A 22,768-nucleotide genomic window follows, 5' to 3' on the forward strand; every position below is an offset into this window, starting at 1 on the left:
AAAAATTCAAACTTAACATCTTTCATCAAAAGGTTAGTGAGAGGTTTTGAGATTTCTTAAAAGTCTTTAATGAACTGTCTGTAAAAACTTGCATGTCCTAGAAAACTTCTAATGTCTTTAACAGTTGTGGGAGGGGGTAATTCTGCTATAATATCAATTTTATCCTTATTAAATTTTGTCCCTTTAGCAGTGATTTTATGTCCAAAAATAATTCCTTTTGTAACCATAAAATGACATTTCTCCCAATTAAGGATCAAGTTTGTCTCCTCACATCTCTTAAGGACTAAGGTCAAGTGATAAAGACAATCTTTAAATGATTTTCCAAAAAATGTAAAATCATCTATAAAAATCTCTAAGAATTTTTTGGTCATGTCTGAGAAAATTGCTGACATACACCGTTGAAATGTGGCAGGTGCATTACACAAACCAAATGGCATTCTCCTATAGGCATATGTTCCATGAGGGCATGTGAAAGTTGTCTTATCCTAATCTTCTAGTGCAATTGGTATTTGATTATAGCCTGAATATCCATCAAGAAAATAATAAAAATTATATCCTTCTACCTTTTATAACATTTGATCAATAAATGGTAAAGGAAAATGATCTTTTCTAGTGGCATCATTGAGACGTCTATAATCAATACAAACTCTACATCCTGTGACCGTTCTAGTAGGTATAAGCTCATTATTTTCATTTTTTTATGACTGTCATACCTCCCTTTTTTAGTACTACCTGAATAGGACTTACCCATGGACTATAAAAAATATAATAGATAATACCTACCACTAGAAGTTTTATTATCTTCTTTTAACCACGTCTTGCATTGCAGGATTTAATCTCCTTTGTGGATGGACTATTAGCTTGTAGTTATCCTCTATGAGAATTTTGTGTGTACAAATAAACGGATTAATTCCTTTGATATCTAACACCATCCATCCTATGACCCTTCTGTGTGCTCGTAGTACTTCAATTAATTTATTTCCTATGTAGCAGTCAAAGAAGATGAAATAATCACTGGAAATAATTCAGGATCAAGATAGGCATATTTTAAATGCGAATGGAGCATTTTGAGTTTAAATTTTTGTTGAACTCCTTCTGAATGTATTTCCTTATTCTTATAATCATTTTCCTCGCTTCTAATGGTTGGATTATCATCTTGTGGTACGTCAGAATTGAGCAAACATCTTTTCATAAAATCTAGAGTTAATTTGTCATCTTAAAATTCATCTTCTCAATCATGCTAATTGAAAAGCATGAATATGAAATCCCATCTCCTGAAAATATTAATATTTTTTACATATAAAAATAACTCTTTCTTCATCCACTCTTTAAATCAGTTGTCCTTGATGGACATCTATGATTGCTCCTCCCGTCGCAAGAAATGGTCTACCCAAAATTATTGGTTCATCAGGACATTCCTGCATTTCAAGTACTATAAAATCTACAGGAAAAACAAATTTATCTACTTTGACAAGAACATTCTCAACAATTTCTTTAGTTTTTTTTGTACTTCGATCTGCAAACTGAAGTGAAACACTTGTGATTTTTTATTTCTCCAAGATCTAATTTTCTAAAAATAAAAATGGCATTAAATTTATTGAAGCTCCAGAATCACACAGTGCTTTTTCAAAATATACTCCTCCCAAAGTGCATGGAATTGTGAAACTACCTGGATCACTGAGCTTTTATGGTAGCTTATTTTGAAGTATAGCACTACATTTTTTGGTAAGTACTAGCACAAAAGCTTCTTCAAGTTTTCTTTTGCATGACAATTTTTTTAAAAAAAAAAACTTGGCGTATGAAGGCATCTGCAAAAGAGCATTAGTGAATGAAATATTATATGAATTTTCTTTAAAATATCCAAAAATTTAGCAAATTGCTTTTCAAGCTTCTTTCTTTTCATTTTTTTTAGGAAAAGAAATTGTCACAGGGGTAGAAGTCATTTTTTTACTATTCTTCTCTTCAATTATTTATTCTTTTTCTTTTGATGGTTCTGTGGGCATTTCAACATCTTTATCTTTACTTACATGTTGCTTTGACATATCCTTTTCTTGAATATCTGCATAAGATTTATCAAGATTCTTACCTGACTGTAAAGTGATGGATTTAAGGTGCTCTTTCAGATTTTTCTTCGTATTGCTTGGTAAGGGGCCTTGAATCATTTCTAACACAAGAGTTACCAACTGATTTAATTGATTTTTTAGATTTTTAAAAGCTATCTTTTGAATCTCAAATTTTTCATCAATGTCTTTGATGTGTTTATACAATAAGTTATCAATATTTGGATGGGCTTGTGAGGGTCTTTGTTGATAGGAAGTTGTTTGTTGATATGATTTGAAATTTAGTGTTCCATGATTTTGGTTCTAAAATCTAGGTGGACCTTGTACTGATTATTTTTGAAAGCTTTGAGGATTTTCAGCACCACTAGGATTAATCCATTGAAAGCTTGGATGTTTCTGTGTCAAGGGGCTACTAAAATAGTATGGCTTATATCCGAGGACATTAACATGTTCATCCTTCTGATTTGTTGCTTGACATTCATGGTTCAGATAATTTCTTCCACACATGTCACAAGCCTCAACTTGAACTTTCTGATGCGCATTCACCTGAAAAGATTCAAACTCCTGTGTCAAAGAAGCAATCTGTTGTGTTAGTGTATTTAAAGTATCTTCTTGATTTACCGTAGCAGCTTTTTTTATGATTATGCAATTAGATGGCCATTGAATAACATTTTCTGAGATTTCATTCATCATTTGTAGTGTTTCCTCTATGGTTTTACCCATGATGGAGCCTCCTACAGCTGCATCTATCATATTTCTAGAAGAAAGCTTTAGTCTATGATAAAAAATATACAATTGTATATGTTCAGGTATGCCATGATGTGGACATTTTCTTAACATTGCTTTTAATATTTTCCAAGCCTGATAAACTGGTTCAGTTTCAATCTGCAAGAAATTAGATAACTGCTTTTCTCGTGGTGGCATTTCATCATCCGGTCGGTGTTCCATCCTGCAAAAGTTTTGAGAAGCTGATGTTTGTTCTTTCCTACGCCAACGAATTGTTCTTTCAATTTATAGATTGTAATTGGCTAAATTTTTTATAGAGGAACGGGTCATAAACTACCTGAAACTTACAAAGTAGTGAAATAAGTTCAACAAAAATAAAAATAAATAAAGTAAAATGAGAATGAGATTAGCGAGAATAATAAATAGTAATACAATTAACATAATATTACTATAAAAATAATGTATTTGATGATTATAGGAAATGTTATAGGATAATAATATATAGAAAAGTAAGCTCTCAAAGTAGTATCAAAACACTTAGTCTGAAGTAGATGTATGCCAATCCCCGGCAACGGCACCAAAAATTTGAAAATCTAATATAGTTTAAGATATCGTTCCACAGAGATTGGAAAATTTATGCTACAAACTTATGGTATTTTGACTACTATTTGAGAATCAAATTGATGAAAAGAGAGTAATTTCTTAAGTTTGACAATAAAATAAGTAAAGAAATTGTGCTTAAAAGATTATCTTGGAGAGGAAGTTGGGGGTTGTTGAATTCACTTGGTATGTTTATTATAATAAAATCACTATTTTAGTAATTTCTAAAAAATTGTAGAATAATTTTCTAGACTTGATTTATGTGTTTATGAGGAATAAAGACCCCTTGAGAGTAATCTTTAAATCAATAAACTTACTTGAGACAATCTCTCCGCGAGGATACAGATTGAAAGAAATAAGATAAAGACCCCTCAAATCAATAAATTTATTTGAGTCAATCCCTTCGCGAGGATACGAATTGAGATAAATAAGTTAGAGATTATTTAAATCTAAGAAATAGTCAGAAATAATCCTTCCGTGAGGATAAGGATCAAAAGAAGTAATTTCAAAGATTTGAAATAACAAGTGACTAAAAATTATTATTACTTATATTTTATGAAATACTTATAGTATATTTAGTTTTCTTCCTTGTGGGAAGTAAACCTTAATATAACTATAACTATAATATAAAATATCAAGCAACACTAATTTCTCGTACAGGTATTTCAACACGGAGTATTTAGTTTTTAAATAAAATCAAGTCTTGAAAGAACTAAAATAAGATTTATATTCTAATATTATACCAAGTTTTTTCAACGCTCCCAACACAAAGAGATCACTCCATTATGTAAGTAGAAAAAAAAAACTTAAATTTAAGAAACTAGATATATGAAAAGACTTGAAGAAATATTTATTACAAGAGACCAACACTTTGTTTTTGCTAATTGATGGATGATTAATAATCAAAGAAATGCCTCTATTTATAGAAAATTATAATGTGAATCAACGAATGCATTCTTTGAAGTGGTGGTTGTAACCGTCAACTTGTAACTTCTTCTTCAAACCTTCACTTGTTTCATTCCTTTACTTGATGGGTGTAAGTAAGCTTTAAAGCGGTGGTTGTAACTATCAACTTGTAACTTCTTCTTCAAACCTTCACTTATTTCTTTAATAATTTATTTCTTCTCTTGTATTCTTCTTGTACTCTTTTTCCTGTAGAATTCGTCCAAAAATATGTTAGGATAGAATATAATTATTCATATTTTATTTAAAAATATAATTTTTATGTACTAAATTATATGAATAATTTATATCCACCAATTGTCTCCTATCGTAATCTCAAAAATGCTACTCCAGATATGGTGTCTGTCATGGCTCTAGAGCTGATGGTCAGGGCTCTGTAGAATATCTCTAATACGGTTGTCCCTGTCAACTGATGATTTGGCACCATCCTCAGCTTCTTCTTAAACTTGAACCAAGCCTCGTACATAGACTCTGACTACATTTGTCTAAAATTATAGATCTCATCTTTTAGCTGCAACATCCATGATGGAGGAAAGAACCTGTTTAAGAATTGCCTGCGCAACTCATTCCAAGTCTTGATAGAGCATCTTGACAATTCTCCCAACCATAAGGATGCTTCTCCTGTAAGTGATAAGGGGAAAAACCGCAGTCTAAGTGCTTTTTGATCTACCCCTGAATGGTATGCGAGGTGCAAATCCCAAGGAAATTTGCAAGGTGCAAGTTTGCATCGTCAGTAGGCAATCCTGCAAACACACCCTTCAAATTTAAAAATTGGATCATGGCACTCGTGATGTCAAATTTGATGCCTGGGGGCAAAACAAGAGGTACTATGGCTCCAGCCTCGGTTGGCTCAACATATCTCATGTCTTCTTCATTATCTATATATGGTTACATGTACTGATATGTTGAGTTTACTTGAACACGAGCACCTCAGGCTCTGTTCTGATTTTCACCAATTGTTGCTCGGCGGTTTGCTGCTTGTCTCTGCTTAGTAAGATCTGCTTCCCTAGCTACTCACTTAGCTTTTTCCATTGCCATCTTCTCAACTTCAGCTTGAGCTAAAAGCTCACCGACTAGACGATCAATAATATCTTGTACTCCTTCGGGCGGAGGTACAACATCACAAACCCCTTCAGGATTATCAACTCTTTTCAGCTCAGACATCCTACCAGGTGTTTGTAGGTTCCTCTCTTGATTCGGATTCACTGGGATTAAGAGATTGTTTCTACTCCGGGTGCTAAGCATACACCGACGTATGCCAACTAGAACAAAAAGAAAAACAAAAAAAAACAAAAACTGCAACAACTTTAATCCACAAATTAACACCGTGTTCCCCAGTGATGGCGCCAATTTCTTGATAACTTCCAAGCAACACCTCATTTTAGATGATGGTACGATCGTTGTCAAGATATAGTAACCCAACTAAGGTTGGGGTCGAATCCCAAGGTAACACGTGGATTAGCAGAACTCAGTGGCTATAGTCTATGGGCAAAACAAGAAAAGTAAATGGGGGATTTGCTTGTAGTAGTCTCGAGCAAAGAACAATATTAACTTGGTTGGAAATCATTCGTGAATGAATGCTAGGATTGTGTTCCCCCTGACATCTCAACTCCATAAGCTTATCGTGCATTGTTGAACCAACTTAATACCTTGCATGCAGAATCGATAAGTTATGTACCTCCTGCAGTCTTTTGGACGAGTAGGAGGATTTCACCCTTTACCTTTTGAGTCTCAGGGTGTCGCGTTACTAACTCTTATCTTGATCCCAGTTAACTATTATCTTTTGAGTCTCAAGTTATTAGATAAAAGCTAATGGTCATTCACTATATTCCACTGTGCGGCAATGGATCGATAATTAACTCCCAAATTACTATTGTCTTTATCTTTTCCTAGTCACTACTCCTCTTTTGGAGTAAGTAGCAATATCTAGGCGGGATCCTAATGTGTACACCCATTAAAAAATCAATCATAACAAAGATAAAGCAAATACCATAAGTGTTGGTTCAGATCAACAATCACACTTTCCCTACTTCGTCAATCCGCTGAGGTTTCCACAACCCTAGCTATGGGTTTTAGCCGCTCATGATTGTGAAGAAATCAATAACATTCATATTTGAAGGCAAAGATGAAATCACAATGATAAGATGAAATCACAATGATAAGATGAATAAAAACCCACAACCATAAACTAAATAACCAATCAAAGTCAATACAGAGAAATCCCAAGATCAAAGATGGATCTTGAAATCAAACTATGTTTTTAAGCGTTAAAAGTGTGAAACCTCTACTAAAAAGTACATAAGGGGTATTTATAGTACAAGAGAAAACCTAAAAACAAAGCCCGAGGATCGGTGGCCACTTGCTCTCTATACCTGCGGTCTGGCAGGGCGTAGGTGGTACCTGCGGACTGGCACAGGGCGCAGGTGCAGATCGCAGGTTGCGGATGGAGCATTTTCCAGCAAGTCATCTCCCAAGATTTTGGGTTTCTGGCACCTGCTCTGTCTACATGCGGTTCGTAGGTCAACTTAGTAGGTGCCAGGAGTTAGTTTTTCAGCTCTTCTTCAGCTCACGAACATGCATTAATCACGATCAATCCAGAAACATCCCAAATATCCATTATTGCTCCAAAAGTGGCCAAAAACACCTTTTTTCACCATTTTCACGAACATATCATCCAAAACATGATTTTCTGCAAAACATACCCAAAACCGATCAAATCTAACAAAAAGGTCTCAGAAACTTGCATATTTTCCTTATTTTAAGCGTCAAAAGTGCTATATTTCTATAGCACAACAAGTATCACATCACATACCCCATGAAATCTAGCAAGGCTGGATCTTCCTAAGAACATAATGTGTTTTTGTTTTCTCTATTTCTTTAGATTTAAGTTTATCGCGTGAAGTAAGTTGATTATTTTTTTTTTCAAATACCAAATATGTTAGTCATTCCCATACATCTCTTTCAAAAAGTTAGTTTTTCTACTGAAACCATATGACAACAAGAACATCACGGAGAAACGATGACCAAATTCCCCTCCACCCTTTGCTTGGACACTAATCCAATTATCTCAAGATAACTGGTAGGACATTTTTATTCTCTGTGTTTCTCCAGAGCTGTTCCTTAACCTTCCCTCAGTTAGGTTTAAGTTCACCAAAAATATATAGGCATTTTGTTGGGCGGCTATATCAAATGTCGGTCTTAAATAATCATAATAATGACCAAAAGAAAAGAAAGGAATATACAACATTCCTCGGAAGCAAGAACCTTTCAAGGTTGGCTATGGTTGTTACAGTTAATTCTTTAAAAAACATATAAGCCGGTTTAAATAATATTTCATTCAGCGCCAGGTTAAAAATCCTAACCATTTTCAACATTTAAGATAAGAACGTTACTGTTCAAATTCTACATCCAGGGGAAGTACCTCAGCATGTTGTGGCAGAGATCATTCAAAAGAGTTCCTCGTCCATTTCAGTATCACTTGAAAGAGATAGATAAGAGGGTATACCATCGAAATTGGATGCAGATCCTTATCTTTTATATAGCCTGAAAGCTTCATAGCTTCTTTTAGTAGACTCAATATGAAGCATAACCTGTCTGCATCCACATGTGATACATCTCCCCTTACAAACTCAGGCACTGCAGAACCCAGCTCAATCCAGCTAGATCCCCAATTTTTTTCACGTGGTGCTCTCTAATCAGTGCCCTTACTCTAGCTACATCACGCCATTTTCCTGCAGCAGCATAAATATTAGACAAGAGAATGCAATTTCTAGAATTCTCAGGCTCAATCTTGAATAACTCAGATGATGCAATTTCAGCCAACTGGACATTACGGTGAACATTGCTAGCTGCAAGCATTGCACCCCAAACGGCTGATGTGGGTGCCACATGCATACTCAATATCATTTCATGGGCCTCCTCAAGGAACCCACCACGGCCAAGGATATCAACCATGCATGCATAATGTTTATCTGTGGGCTGGATTCTGAATTCTTCAGCCATTTGTTTAAAGTACCTCCTCCCTTCATTGACAAGTCCTTCATGGTTGCAAGCACTCAAAATCCCAAGAAAAGTTACTTCATCAGGATCAAAGTTCTTTCTTTGCATATCCTCAAATAAAGACACTGTTTTTTCAACTAAACCATGATTAGCAAACGCAGCAATCAATGTACTATAACAACAGAAATCTTTTTTATCCGCCACTTCAAATACTTGCAAGGCTTTCTCAATATTTCCGCACTTCGCATAGAGGTCTATTAGACTGTTAACAACATGTGAATCAGAAAAATATCTGGATCCTACATCATCACTTATTACTGACTCAACTGCGTCTACAATCCCTAATTGAGAGCAGGCTGAGATGACACCTAAAATAAAAGTCTCATCCAGATCAAGACTCTGCTTTTTAAAGTTTTTGAACAATTCTAAGGCAGCAGAAGGCTTCCCATTCTTAGCATAACCACTAATCATGGTAGACCATGTAATGAGATTTTTCTCCGGCATTTCATCAAATAAACACTTTGCTTCATGCAATTTCCCAGACTTAACATAGCCATCTATCATCATAGTCCACGACACCACATTCCTACGGAGCATTTGTTCAAAGTAGTCCTTTGATTTTTCCAACTCACCCTCCTTACAATACCCTGATATCATCAAATTCCATATTCCAGTGTCACGGTTTGGCATTGCCTGAAATAGAAAGCTCACTGTGTGCACATCACCAACATCAGTGTACCCCGAAATCATCACATTCCAAGCAGCCATATCCTTAGTAGGCATAGCCTCAAAAATATTCCTAGCCTCTACCATATTTCCCTTCCTAACATAGCCACATATCACACTAGTCCGAGAAACTACATTTTTCTCATCCATGCTATCGAACAACTCTAGTGCAATTTCAAGTCTTCTATTATTCACATAACCCGATATCATTAAGTTCCAAGAAACAACATCCTTTTCCTCCATCTCATCAAATACTCATCTCACACAATCAACTTCCCCACATCTCATGAAACAGTCAGTCACAGAATTCAGCATTATCAAATCAAAACCTAACCAACATTTCCAAATAAACCCAAACATCCTCTCACCATCTCTCGACCATTTCAGTCGTCCAAACACCTTCAGTATAGATGATATAGTGAAATTCAAAGGCGTGATATCTTGCACACGCATATCCCGGAAAACATAAAAAGCTTCAGTATGCTGAGAATTTTCAACATACCCATGAATCATAGAAGTCCAAAGAAAAGGGTTTCGTTCAGTAATTTCATCGAACATCTTATGAGCATAATCTGTGGCACCAAAACGAGAGTAAAGGCGAATGATTTTGTTCAATATGAGGTATGACGAGGCAGTGGACCCACATACTAATAAATGGGCGTGGACTGATTTTAACCTGTTTAGAGTTTTGTAAGTTTGGAGAAGATGGGAAATAGCATGATTCGTGGCGCCAACGGTCAAAGGATTTAAATTTTGGGACTAGATGATCGTACAAATTCAAGTTTGGGTTTCTCAAATGGGCTGACCCATTTGGTCATACTATTAAATCATTTGAGACAAAGTTGAGAGTATTGTTTGAACATACAATTTGAACCTTTTAAATTTTATGTTTTCTTATACATATAAAATCTCACAAGTTATGAAAACTATTAAATTTTCCTCAATGCTCATAATGTTAGCAAATTAGCAACTATGATTCATTAATATGATATCGTAATATTGTGAGACATTACATTACTAAATTGCATATCTCCACGTATCCTTTATATAAATGTTTGTAATTACAAATTTTCAAGTATACATAATTTTATAAAGGTTCACTAGTCAATAATAATAGTAATTAGTTATTCTTTAAAATAGTTCTTTCGCATGGCACATACCTTCTCTTTTTGTTGAGGTCTTTTCGTAAAATATAAACTTATCATTCAATTTTTTTATTTGAAAAAGGTGAAATCATAAGATGAAATTCCAAGTCAAGGTTTTTGGAGAATTTAGGATTTCATCTCATAATTTCAAATCACGAGATGAAATCGCATGTCCAAACGTCTACTACGTAGACATGCCAAATTCTTACCTGACCTTTTGTTAGGTCATTCTCACAAATGTAACGACCCATTTCGTCGTTAATAAAAATATACGCAGTAAAGGTATAGGAATCTTAATTGCTATAGGTGTTACAGTCAATTCCTTAGTATCAGAGTGCATTAGATATGAATTAAGGTTGTACAAAATTCCTAGCAAAAAGATAAGTTGAACGCATCCTTACTGATTGATTTTCTATATAAGTTTTTACAAAGGTCAACTTAAAATGATCACTCTCGCTAGAATTATAGGACTCAATACCTACCAAACTAATGATCTTCGAGTCTTCTTTTCAAAAGTTAAGGGGGTACTTGTAGTACTAGATTTACTTGTAGTACTAGATTTATTATATTTGTTGAAATGCTATGTCATAGCATTCCCTAGTTATTTGTTTTAACCTTATTAATTCTTCTATATTATTTTTAAGGTATACTATATGCTCCATATTTCTAGTTTTTATGTAGTCGAGTAGATTCTTTTTCATAAGTATTTCTATCAATCTTATTTGCTCCATATCTCTCCTCCAATATTCTAAGTATTCGTAATTTATCATTTTAGTTTGAGTAATACCAATCTAAATAATAATATCTACCATCAAAATCTATATTTTCTAACTCGTGTTCTATCCTTTCAGTATTTAGTAACTCATCTTCAAAATCAAATATCTTTTGTCATATGAGTTTTCTTATATCTATTATTTCTATATCCTTAAGTATATATAAAATAAGTATCTTGACCTTATCTATCATTTCATCAGATAAGTAGTTAGTCATTTTATTTCATATGATGCTTATTTCAAAATATTCCTTTCAATCATATACATAACAAAATATGATCATCTTAGAATTAAAAATGAAAAAAATATTAATAAAGAATTTAGCATGTTGCAAAGATAAAATAGCACTCCAATTTGGATGTGAAGAAAAATACTACAAGAAAAGAAAAAGATATAAGAAATATAATAAATATAAGAAATCCCAATATAAATATAACAACCCAAGAAAAAGATATTACGTAAAAGACTATAAACATAAAAGACCATATAGAAAGAAGAAATCTATAAAAGAATGTAAATGTTATAATTGTGGAAAATTAGGACACTTAGCTAAAGATTGTAAAGTACCCAAAGATCCAAAAAAAGAAATAAATATTAGAAATAAAGATAGAAAATACAGAATATATGCAAATAGATTATATAGATTATAAATTAGAAAGTGAAGATAGTATATATGAAATCTCAGAAAGTGAAACAGATAACGAAATAGATAGCGAATTAGATAAATTAAATGACCGAAGAAAGTATACAAATAATAAAAAAGGAAGAATATTTAAATGAAGAAGAAATAGATCAAAAAATTATATTTGATACTAATATATTTGAAGAAATAAAAGGAAAAGAATTAGACTTAGTGTAGAAAAAATATTTAAAATACCAATAATAAGGAATATATTTAATAGACGGAAAGAAGAATACTACGTAGTAAGCCAAAAAGAACATATAATAGATTGTAGATATGCGAAAGGAAAAGCTCGTATACCACTAGTAACAAAAAGAATAGTTAATAAAGAAATACAAGATATAAAAAGTAAAGACCCAATAAAATATGTACACCTTGGAAGAACAGAAGTATTAATAAAAGCATATTTTAGAGAAGGAATAGATACACGAATAGAACTATATTTAGCAGATGGTAGGATCGTAAAACCTATAGAAAAAAGCATAATAAGTTCTATAAGAGGGAATCTAATATACCAAAAATTTAAATTTAAAATAAGTGCAAATTATTCAGTACCAATAACAGATAAAAATATAGATAAGCCATTAGTACTATATTGGAAAATATCAGGAACAAAATTAACCCCTAGGAAGTAAAATATTTACAGCAAGATGTAAAAATTTATATGTATTAACAACAAAGCATAAAATAACTGGAAAAAATAAAATAAACAAAATACAAATAGAAAGCCCTTTTGAGCAATTTGTAAAAATCATAGATAATAATGATTATAGCTACCAGAATATAGATATAGAAGAAGATTTAGAAATAGTAAATGAAAGAATAAGAACACCAAAGAGAATATCTTATGAAAAATCAGAAACATAAAAAAGAATAGCATATGAGATACCTCCAAAACATAACCTAACTCAATATTATATAATAGGAACAATAGATGAAAAAGAATATTTAATACTAATAAACACAGGACGGGAAGATAATTATATAATGAAATACTTAGTAAAAACCAAAGAAATTAAAACAAATAATGATAAATGTCCAGATTTGCCAAGAAATCTAATAATTATTAAAAAATACGACTGAAAAAAAAATTATAATAGGAGTCAAAAAGATAAAAATGGAATTTGAATTTTGAAGTAAAAGAAGAAACACAAAAAGCAAATATAATATTAGGAATAAAATGGTTGGAACAAGTAAAATCATACAATATAGAACATACCCAATTAACCATAAAGTATAATAAACAAAAATTGTTAATAAAAAGAGCTTTAATATGAAAATATATGTACTCATGAAGATAATAGTAGAAGGATATTATAATAGATATTATACGCCAATGATAGATACAGGAGCAGAAGCCAATTTATGTAGATATAACTGTTTACCAGAAAGTAAATGGGATAAGTTAAGAACACCAATAGTAGTTAAAGGATTTAATAATGAAGGAAGTCTAATTACATATAAAGCTAGGAATGTAAAAATACAAATATGGAATAAAATATTAATAATAGAAGAAATTTATAATTACAAATTAACATCAAAAGATATGCTTTTAGGAATGCCATTTTTAGATAAACTATATCCACACATAATAACTAAAACACACTGGTGGTTTACAACACCATGCAAACAAAAGGTAAGAGCAAAAAGAGTTACTAATAAAATAAGAAAGAAAACAGATTGGATAAAAGGAAGTGAAAAAATTACACAAAAATTAAAAAATATAAAAATTACTGAAGACACGATAGAATTAATTATATTCTCTATAATAAGGAAGAAATGACCATTTTTCAATAGATAAAGTAGAAAGAATCAAAAATAAATTAAAAAAACTATATAGTGAAGATCCACTAAAAGGATGGGAAAAGCATAAAACTACTGTAAAAATTGAGCTAATAAATAAAGTTAGTATAATAACTCAAAAATCACTAACGTATAATTTTGACGATCTAAAAGAATTTGAAATGCATATAAATAAACTATTAGAAAAATAATATATACAAAAAAGTAATAGCAAACACACTAACCCAGCATTTATAGTAAATAAACATAGTGAACAAAAAAGAGGAAAAAGAAGAATGGTTATTGACTATAGAATTTAAATGGAAAAAACTATAACATATAATTACCCAATACCAAACTAAATACTAAATATAAGACAAATAAAAGGATTTTACAAGGATTTTATGAATGAAATGTGTTACCATTTGGATATAAAAATGCACCAGGTAGGTATCAACATTTTATGGATAATTATTTTAAACAACTATCTAATTGTATAGTGTATATAGACGATATATTACTATATTCAAAAACTAAAGATGAACACCTAAAGTTATTAGAACAATTTACAAATATAATAGAAAAATCAGGAATAAGCCTAAGTGAGAAAAAGGCAGAAATAATGAAAACCCAGATAGAATTCTTAGGAATACAAATAGATAAAAACAGAGTAAAAATGCAACAGCATATAGTACGAAAAATAATAAATTCAAAAGAAGAATTAGATACAAAAAAGAAGTTACAATCATTTTTAGGATTAGTAAACCAGGTAATAGAATATATACCAAAACTAGCAGAGAATTTAAAACCATTACAAAAGAAATTAAAAAAGGATATAGAATATAATTATAGTGAAGAAGATAAAAAAACAAGTGCAAAAAATAAAGACACTTTGTAAAAAACTACCAAAATTACAATTCCCAGATGAAAATAAAAATTTTATATATATAGTAGAAGCAGATGCAAGTGAGCATAGCTATGGAGGAGTACTCAAATATAGGTATGAAAACGAAAAAATAGAACATCATTGTAGATATTATTCAGGAACATTTAATGAAATAGAAATAAAATGGGAAATAAATAGGAAAGAATTATGTTCATTATATAAGTGTTTATTAGCATTTGAACCATATATTGTGTATAACAAATTTATACTACGAACAAATAATACACAGGTACGATGGTGGTTAACTAAGAAAATAAAAAATTCAGTTACAACAAAAGAAATACGGAGATTGGTATTAAATATATAGAACTTTACATTTACAGTTGAAGTAATTAATACTAACAAGAATGTTATTGCAGATTATATATCAAGACAAAGCTACACAGATTGATATAACAGAAAATGATACACTAGAAGAAATACTCAAAACCCTAACTACGCTTTCAATGAAAGTGGACAGTATGGGCAATAAGGTAGAAAAGCTAAAGACTAATGAAGGTAAACTGAAGTCTAAAGCTACAAGTCAGCCGCATGACTATAAAAATGCAGAGCTATGTCGATCGGAAGACATAAAAAATCCAGAGCTAAAAGAAGACGTTGGGACACTCCATAAAACCCATAATCTTTATCAATTTACATCTGCAGGTACAAGTAAAGGAGTTAGTAGACAAGGATTAAATCTGAACAAGATATTTGACAAACCATTTATACCAAAAGACCTTTTATTCATACCTCTACAAACTACCTCATATCTAGAAAGTTTGAACCAAGACAAAAAGGCCTATAATCATATAACCCGAGCATACATAGAAAATATACACAAAATACAAACTTACCTAAATCTTAAACCCAGAGCTATAAATATCTACGAACCAAACACAGACTATATAACTCAAAAACTACAAGGATACAACAAGTTAATCGCTCTACCAAAAATCAATCCAAACCTAGTTAGAACTTGCTTTAGTTACGGACTACTTAATACCATGTATACCCAAGACGGAAATGAATTATCAGCTATACCTGAAGTATATAGAGAACTTTTTACCCATAAAAAAATAACCAAAGGAAACCTATTATTTATAAAGTTTTATACTGCCCCAGCAGAGATATTATATGACTAAATTAAAACCAATTATACAAGTTGTAAAAATTGAATTAACCAGAGATATGATTATACCAGAAGATATTGGACAACATCCAAAAATACCTAAGGTAGAAATACCAGATTTCTATGCAAATAAATGAATTATTAAAACATCTACAATTATTCAAGAGCTAGCAAATAATTATCTCAATGGAAACCCTATATGGAGTTATTATTCGCGAGACCAACTAATGATCTATTCAAATTCAAGGGAGCTACGACAGTTAGATATGGAAAATCTTCAAAAATGGATAATAACATTACTCAATCCAGAAAAACAACCAACTACAAAAGCAATTAAGAAGAAATTTATTTCAGAAGAATTATTGACAAGATATTGCAAATTAATAGGACATAAATATACAGATCATCAATGTTCGAGATGTAACAAAGAAGATAATATTATCCCAGAAGTCCAACTAGAATGAAAGATAAAGACAAAAATCAACCAAAAAGATAAGAATGAAAAGAAACCAGCTGGAAGATAGACAACAGGAGATAGAAAACAACATAAAAAAGGACGGACCAATGAAAAAATAAAGGCAAGAGACAAGGAGACAAGATATTAAAGCTATGAAAGTGACATGAGAATTATTAGATAGTTTTAAGAGACGTAAATTATTGTATAACATTATGAGCCTTTGACTTTTTTGGCAAGTGCCATTATTAGTTTTTCACCTTTTTTGACAAGTGTAGAATAGGAATAGTGTTAGGATTTTCATTTTGTAAATTATAAATGTAAGCCAGACGGTAAATCTAAGGCAAGACTTTATACACGGAAAGCAAGCCTCCTTGTACACAACCAAAAATCTCTCAAAAAATTTAATAAGATATTCAATTTTATACTCAACTATGAAAAATCAAAGATCAGAATCATCAAACCTACAAGAATAGGTATTTTCATTTATAATTATGAATAACTAAATTCATAAATTCCTGACAATCATGATATAATAAAATAAGTTCATGTTAGTTACTATATAGTAGAATTATTCGAAGGATAATATGTTCTGAAGTTTATTAGCAAAGAGGAAAAGGGAGAAAAATTTTCAGAACTATGTCACCCTAAAGGTGAAACCAGTAAGGCAAAGAAGCCATTATTTGTTTGTTAATCCACTTTTTGAGTAAAACATTATGATATTTTATTAAAAGGTGTTCATGCTGAGAAGTTGTCGTGGGTTGGGATCACTATAACAGTTATGCCACCATTGAAAAGCCGCTATACCGGTGCCAAGTAGTATATAATGCTTAATTTGACGGGTATGGGATTTTTCATTCAAAAACCTCGTTTCAAAGACCTAGAGGGATGATTTTGTCAAGGTTAGGATAAAAATTCTTCGTTGAGATAAGATTTTTATTCCCTTTTAACATCAATTTATCCGTTCTTCTTTTAAAATTATTAGAATGAGAAATTATGATGAAATTCTTGGGTATTACAACCCTAGGTTCATGAAATTATGGGAAAACCTATGCGTATGTGTAATGTCACCTAGAATTGCTTCTAGATTGTAAACTAACGATCCCAGTATGAATTTATTATTGTAAATTGAAAAATTTAATGGTTGGATACCCTGAATCCAATAAAGATTGGATCTTTAGCTTTAAATCTCCATTAATGGGGATAATATGAGTATGGTAGAATTAGTCAATGGTTAATTGACTTTTGGGTAATAGTATAGACCGTAAATAAGGATAAAATTAGTGGATTTGAATTTTTAAAGTGTTTATTCAAAGAGTAATTGATTAATTACTTAATTGCTTGTTTATTTGATAATTGAATATTTTGATGCATGAAGAAAGGGAAAGAGCATCTGTAGTGTGGGTTGTTTGTTATAAGATATGATTGAGGTAGGTTATAGTTTATGAATAGTAGATTATGGTTAGAAATCATATTCATAATCGAGATTATACGGGAGAATCATGCTTAGGCTTATGGGCAAGGAGTTTGAATGGATAAAACATGAAATAAGTGAAAAAGACTTAATTATGTGTTGATACATTCTTGTATAAATTCCTTGAGGGGTATTTTGTGTATGTATGATGTACTTGATGAATTACAAGGAGAATATGTGGTTAGTAACTGTAGCACCCCGAGAATAGCCCCTGGACGTCACACGGTGCTTGAGACTACGAACAACCCCAAGCTAACCCATGATATCTAATTGGCACTGAACTCATAGGAAGGTAGGCTAAGATATACACAACAGCCAAAAGAAACAAAGTTTAAAACCTCCCTTTTGAAATCTTACAACTTAGAAATCTCAATAAAATCTATTTAACTTAAATAAACATTGTTTGATAAGCCCCTATTCTTATAACTGAAAAGTCACTGGGACAGATCCCAGCAGACCCATAAAGGAAATGAAATAACTAACATCCATAAAGTCTGAAACAGTAATACACTTAATCCTCGGACTATGAGGTCTCACCATGTATCCAAATGTAGGAGATGATGTCCGCAATCAATTTTGTTGCTGGGAACGACCACCAGGACCTACATTATCTGACAATGCAGCACATAGACATATATGTGGGTCAGTACTTCTAAAATGTACCGAGTATATGAGGGTGAATGAATAAATAAGATTGAATTGAATACACTTTCAAATCATGGATGCTAAGTGTAAAAGGACTCACCTTGGACATGAATAAAACTAAAAGCTGAAAGATCATAAAACATAAATGATAAAGCATAATGTATAAGCTTAGTGAGTCATTACACTTAGTTTTTAAAATCTGTACTTGTGTTCTTTCTGGTGGGAGATTCTTATAACCGACATAAATCATGTGAGCTATCATGGAGTAGAGCATCTTACCCACGTTGAGGAGAGTTTTCCTACAATTGCTATCAGAATAGAACCTTAACTTAAGTGGTCATTAAACTTAGCCTATATTGGGAAAAGAAGATACTCTCTGGCGAGGTCCCTTACACCTATGGTGTCTCATAGTTTTCGGGAAATAGGATGAGCTAAATCCAGATTCCCCTTCTCGGTGCTAAATACTATATATATATATATATATATATATATATATATATATATATATATACTCATACTTAGAAAATCCACCTTAAAATAGCATATGAGTTTGCAAACTGAAAACTAACTATGCTTCTCTTACTTAAATCATATTCATGGCGTGAAGTTGTGGATTTTGAGTCTTAAATGTGATCATTAGATCAAAAATTGAACTTTCATCATGTAGTAATACTTAAATAGAACTTATAAGCTTAAACTTTTTGTAACTCGACAACTTGTATTTAAGTCTTGAAATTCATGCATTCTTTCATAAAAACTCATAGCAAAATATTATGCTCAATACTCAATTTGGAATCTTTCATCAATTCATCAAAATTCAAGTCAAAGTAATGAAAATCATGTCATATTAACAATCATGCAAGTCAAAACATGAATAAAGGAAAACTCTTATGTACTTTAAACTTTAAATTCATATGATAATGCCATAACTTCAAGAATATGAGAATTTGGCTATGAACCCTAATTGAAATCATATAAATTCAACTTTAAAACCAAGTTTTTAGGCATAAGGATGAAAGATTATCCTTTCTCAAACCCCACATACCTAGATTTGCTTGACTTTCTTGAAGGGAATTTAGACTTGGAGACTTGAGTAGTGAATTTGAATAAGAAATCCTAGACTTATTGTTCTTAAGAGTGGGAGAAGAAAGGACATCTTTAACTGATTAAGAATAGGGGGAAAATGCCTCTTTTATGTTTTAACTCATGGGTTGAAAGTTTTAAGAGGAGAAAAGACCAAAAGACCCCTTAACTAAACATATTGAAACTTAGCCGCCAGTCGTCACGGATCACCTTATGACTTATAAAGTCTGGCTACGAGTCTTTCCAGTGACTCATAGTCTTGGAAGCAACAGGAAGGGTATACAATGGTTTGGATACGAGTCGTACCAAATGACTCATAGTCAACTGTAGTCTGAGTAGAAACTTAGGGGTCCTACGTTGTTGACGCAATGACTCTCACTATATGAATCATAATCACTCATAAAGAATCGTAGAGCTGAGTCGTCATGTGATCAAAAACGTTTGTTTCAACCCCACTGAGATGACTACAACTAGACCACATGATTCGTGTAGTCTCACTACGACTCGTTTAGTACGAGTTGTAACTAAAATGAAACCTCAAGCATCCCACACTGTCTTGACTACGATTTAATCTTATGACTTATAATGAGTATTCACGACTTGTTGAGTGAGTCGTATATTCCATAATGAACTTAAGGGCACAGGTTATTACAGTAATAATAGAGGAATTGGATGAGCTTGTAATCTATAAAAATCATCTTTAATATCTTTAAAGGGGTGAATTCTCTATTGTGCGTGTTTTGAATATAGAATATTCTTGTTGAAAGATAGTTATGAGAATTGATCATGATAAGAAGATGTGGTATCATAACTTTAGCACCTAAAGTCAAGTTTGACTAAGTGTTAGAAAGTAAATGTGTAAAAGTGAATAACTAATGATAGAATTGTAAGCTAAATTGAGTCAAATAGTTGAATAATAGACTAATGAAATATTTTTTTGAACCTAGTAAAGACTTGAGTGTAAGGGTTACTATTTAGTAGCTAAATCCATAGGTCTTGATGTGAATAAAAGAGTATCAGATTAGTAATAAACTTACGTGTGTTGAATTAGAGTATTGATTCGATTTGGTAGATAATGCTTCTATGAATAAGCTCCTGATTGGTCTTTGAACATACTTGTAATTGAGGAATATTTGTGGTTATGTTTTTATTAATAAGTTGTTGATTGATCTTCATACATACTTGTTATTGATGAATGTAATTGATAATGTTTGTATGAATAATCTATTGAATTGGCCTTCGTGCATATTTGTGATTGGTGAGCTGGGTGATATTGATCATATATATAAAATGGTGAACATTGAATCTGACTATGTTTCTAGTTAAATTGTGTAATTGTATATTTGATGCACTTCATCATAGTCTTGTTGATATTGATCAAGATGTTCACATATTGTGATATTCAAAGGGTTGAGTATCGCTCCGATATATATTGCTCACTGATTAATACTCTGAGGATCGATACCACACCAGTATGATATATGGATGAAGCTGATCCCTTGCAGGTGATGACTATTGGACAAATAAGTGCCCTTGATATATGCGTATAGATGTGAGTAGATGTAGTAATGATTGTGATTAATAATATGATATTCGTAAGCTCGGGTACCACGTCGGTATAATACATAAATGAAGCTGGTCCCCATCAGGTCATGACTATTGAGAATATACGTCCTCTTAGTATGTGTGTACAAATTTGAGGAAAGACTATAATGATTATGATTATATGGTTACATATTTATAGTCATTTACTTATTTGCATTACGTAAAGTGTTGTAGTGAATCGAGGTAGCATTAAACTATCCTTGTAAGATGATTAAGTGATCAATCATTTGGTGCGGTATGCACTTGTGATATTTAGAGGAGTCATAAACCCCTCACTTTTGTTGTTGAACTTATACTTGTGATTATAATTGTGATAGAATGAAGATTGGTCTTGTTGAGGTTAATTATTGTTTAAGTGGTTATTTGTGTATGAGAATTTGTTAGTTAAAATTATTTATTGTATGTTGGTTGCTTATAACTCATATTTGATTTACATTAAGTGTCATAGTGATTATTTTTCAATTGAGTTTTTTCTTACGTATTGTGTGACTTTTATGCTTTGACAATTGTTTTGACATAGTCTTGATCAGATAAGAGGATAGACAGATAGTGGCAACTACCTACTTGTGGAGTTGATTATGGAGTCAATACTCGTTGTGTGTATATGGTGTCAAAGTAAAAAATCATGGGTTAATTCTTGGTTGAAAATTATAAGGAGTTGACTAGTTGGATAATGTTCACATGTTTGGTGAGGAGGTAGGGTTATTAGATTGAACTTGAATTGGTCATTGAATTCTAGTTAAATGTGTCACTTAAGCTAATAAAATATAATTGAAAGATGTCATGATCAGAGACTACACCCTGTACGTAACACAGTGCTTAGAGCCACAAGTGACCCTAAGCTAACTTATGACATGACATGAACCCTAAAACACTGATTATAAGGGATACTGAGCCGAGGCTAAAATTGAAATAATGTAATCAAAGAAGTCTGAACCAAACCCAATACTGAAATGAAAAACCAAAATATCTAACACAACCCATAAAGCTGAAATAACTAACTATCTATTTGAAAGCCTCTACTAACTGATGAACTGTTGGGACAAGTCCCTAGCTAATTCTAAATAACTAAAACTAGAATAATACTGAAATACTGTAAAGGCTCTCATTCTCAGATGATGAGGACTCACCACTACCAACTACTGAGATGGAACAAGAATGTATTGACTGCAAGACTAATGCTGAGCGTCCCAACCTATATCATAACACGATACAATACAAAAAAAGGGGTATGCGATTTATACTTTGAGGGGTTGTTTGATAGAGTGTATAAGCATAGTATTAAATATGATGTATTTGTAATACTGAAATTAGTAATGTTGAGATTAATAGTGCTGAGCTTATTTCCTATTCAGTATTTGATTTGATGTATTAAAAGTAATATGTATTGCTATTTAAAAGTACTGTTTATTTACTAAAATACCCTCCACATTCTATAAATTTGCGTATTTTCTTTGCAAAGCTTTATTATTTATTCTTAAAAATTTATTTTTGTTGATATTCTCACTTAAATTATTTGAGGGTATATAATTTCCATCTTAATAAAATGATTCACTCAAAAAAATCACATTTCAATTTAAAAAAAATAGAACATCTACTTTTAAAATAAAAAAGACAACAAACAATAGTAAAATTGAATAAAACATCTACTTTTACAAATAAAAACTGCAAGTTGTAATTTTAATATGTATGTAATTTTATAAGATGTTCAAAATACAAATAATCAAAAAATAATAAATTAAATTAAGATCACAAACGTCATAGGGTCATATATTTGCCTTTTCTATTAGTAAAATCTTAAACATATATAGCTAGCAAATCGGTAAACTGACTAATTACTAATATATAGAAGTGGTGAATAGGTGATAATGGAAGCTGGCAGGTAGAGGTTGTCCTGCCAGCTTTCCAAGGGTTAGTTTTGTCATTTCATTAGATAAGGGCACACAAGTCATTTCGTATTTGGGTTGGTACAGGTGTAGTCTCAAAATTAAACT

At 31.7% G+C, this 22,768-nt stretch overlaps 1 protein-coding gene across 1 annotated transcript; it reads right to left on the reverse strand.

Annotated features, from left to right (window-relative positions):
- Positions 1-6,508: 6,508 nt before the first annotated feature.
- Positions 6,509-9,992, reverse strand: LOC107873141 (pentatricopeptide repeat-containing protein At4g02750). The gene is made up of 2 exons (XM_016719878.2): positions 7,771-9,992; positions 6,509-7,038 (listed from the first exon to the last, which is right to left on the reverse strand). Exon 1 carries the CDS (start codon positions 9,315-9,317, stop codon positions 7,971-7,973), a length of 1,347 nt encoding a protein of 448 aa, XP_016575364.2. The 5' UTR covers positions 9,318-9,992; the 3' UTR covers positions 6,509-7,038; positions 7,771-7,970.
- Positions 9,993-22,768: the final 12,776 nt, after the last annotated feature.

The sequence above is a fragment of the Capsicum annuum genome, chromosome 6 (assembly GCF_002878395.1).
Source record: "Capsicum annuum cultivar UCD-10X-F1 chromosome 6, UCD10Xv1.1, whole genome shotgun sequence".
In the NCBI taxonomy this organism is placed as follows: Eukaryota; Viridiplantae; Streptophyta; class Magnoliopsida; order Solanales; family Solanaceae; genus Capsicum; species Capsicum annuum.

Excerpts from the sequence above, each read along its gene's own strand:
- LOC107873141 (XM_016719878.2), bottom strand. The coding sequence starts at position 9,317 with ATGGAGGAAAAGGATGTTGTTTCTTGGAACTTAATGATATCGGGTTAT.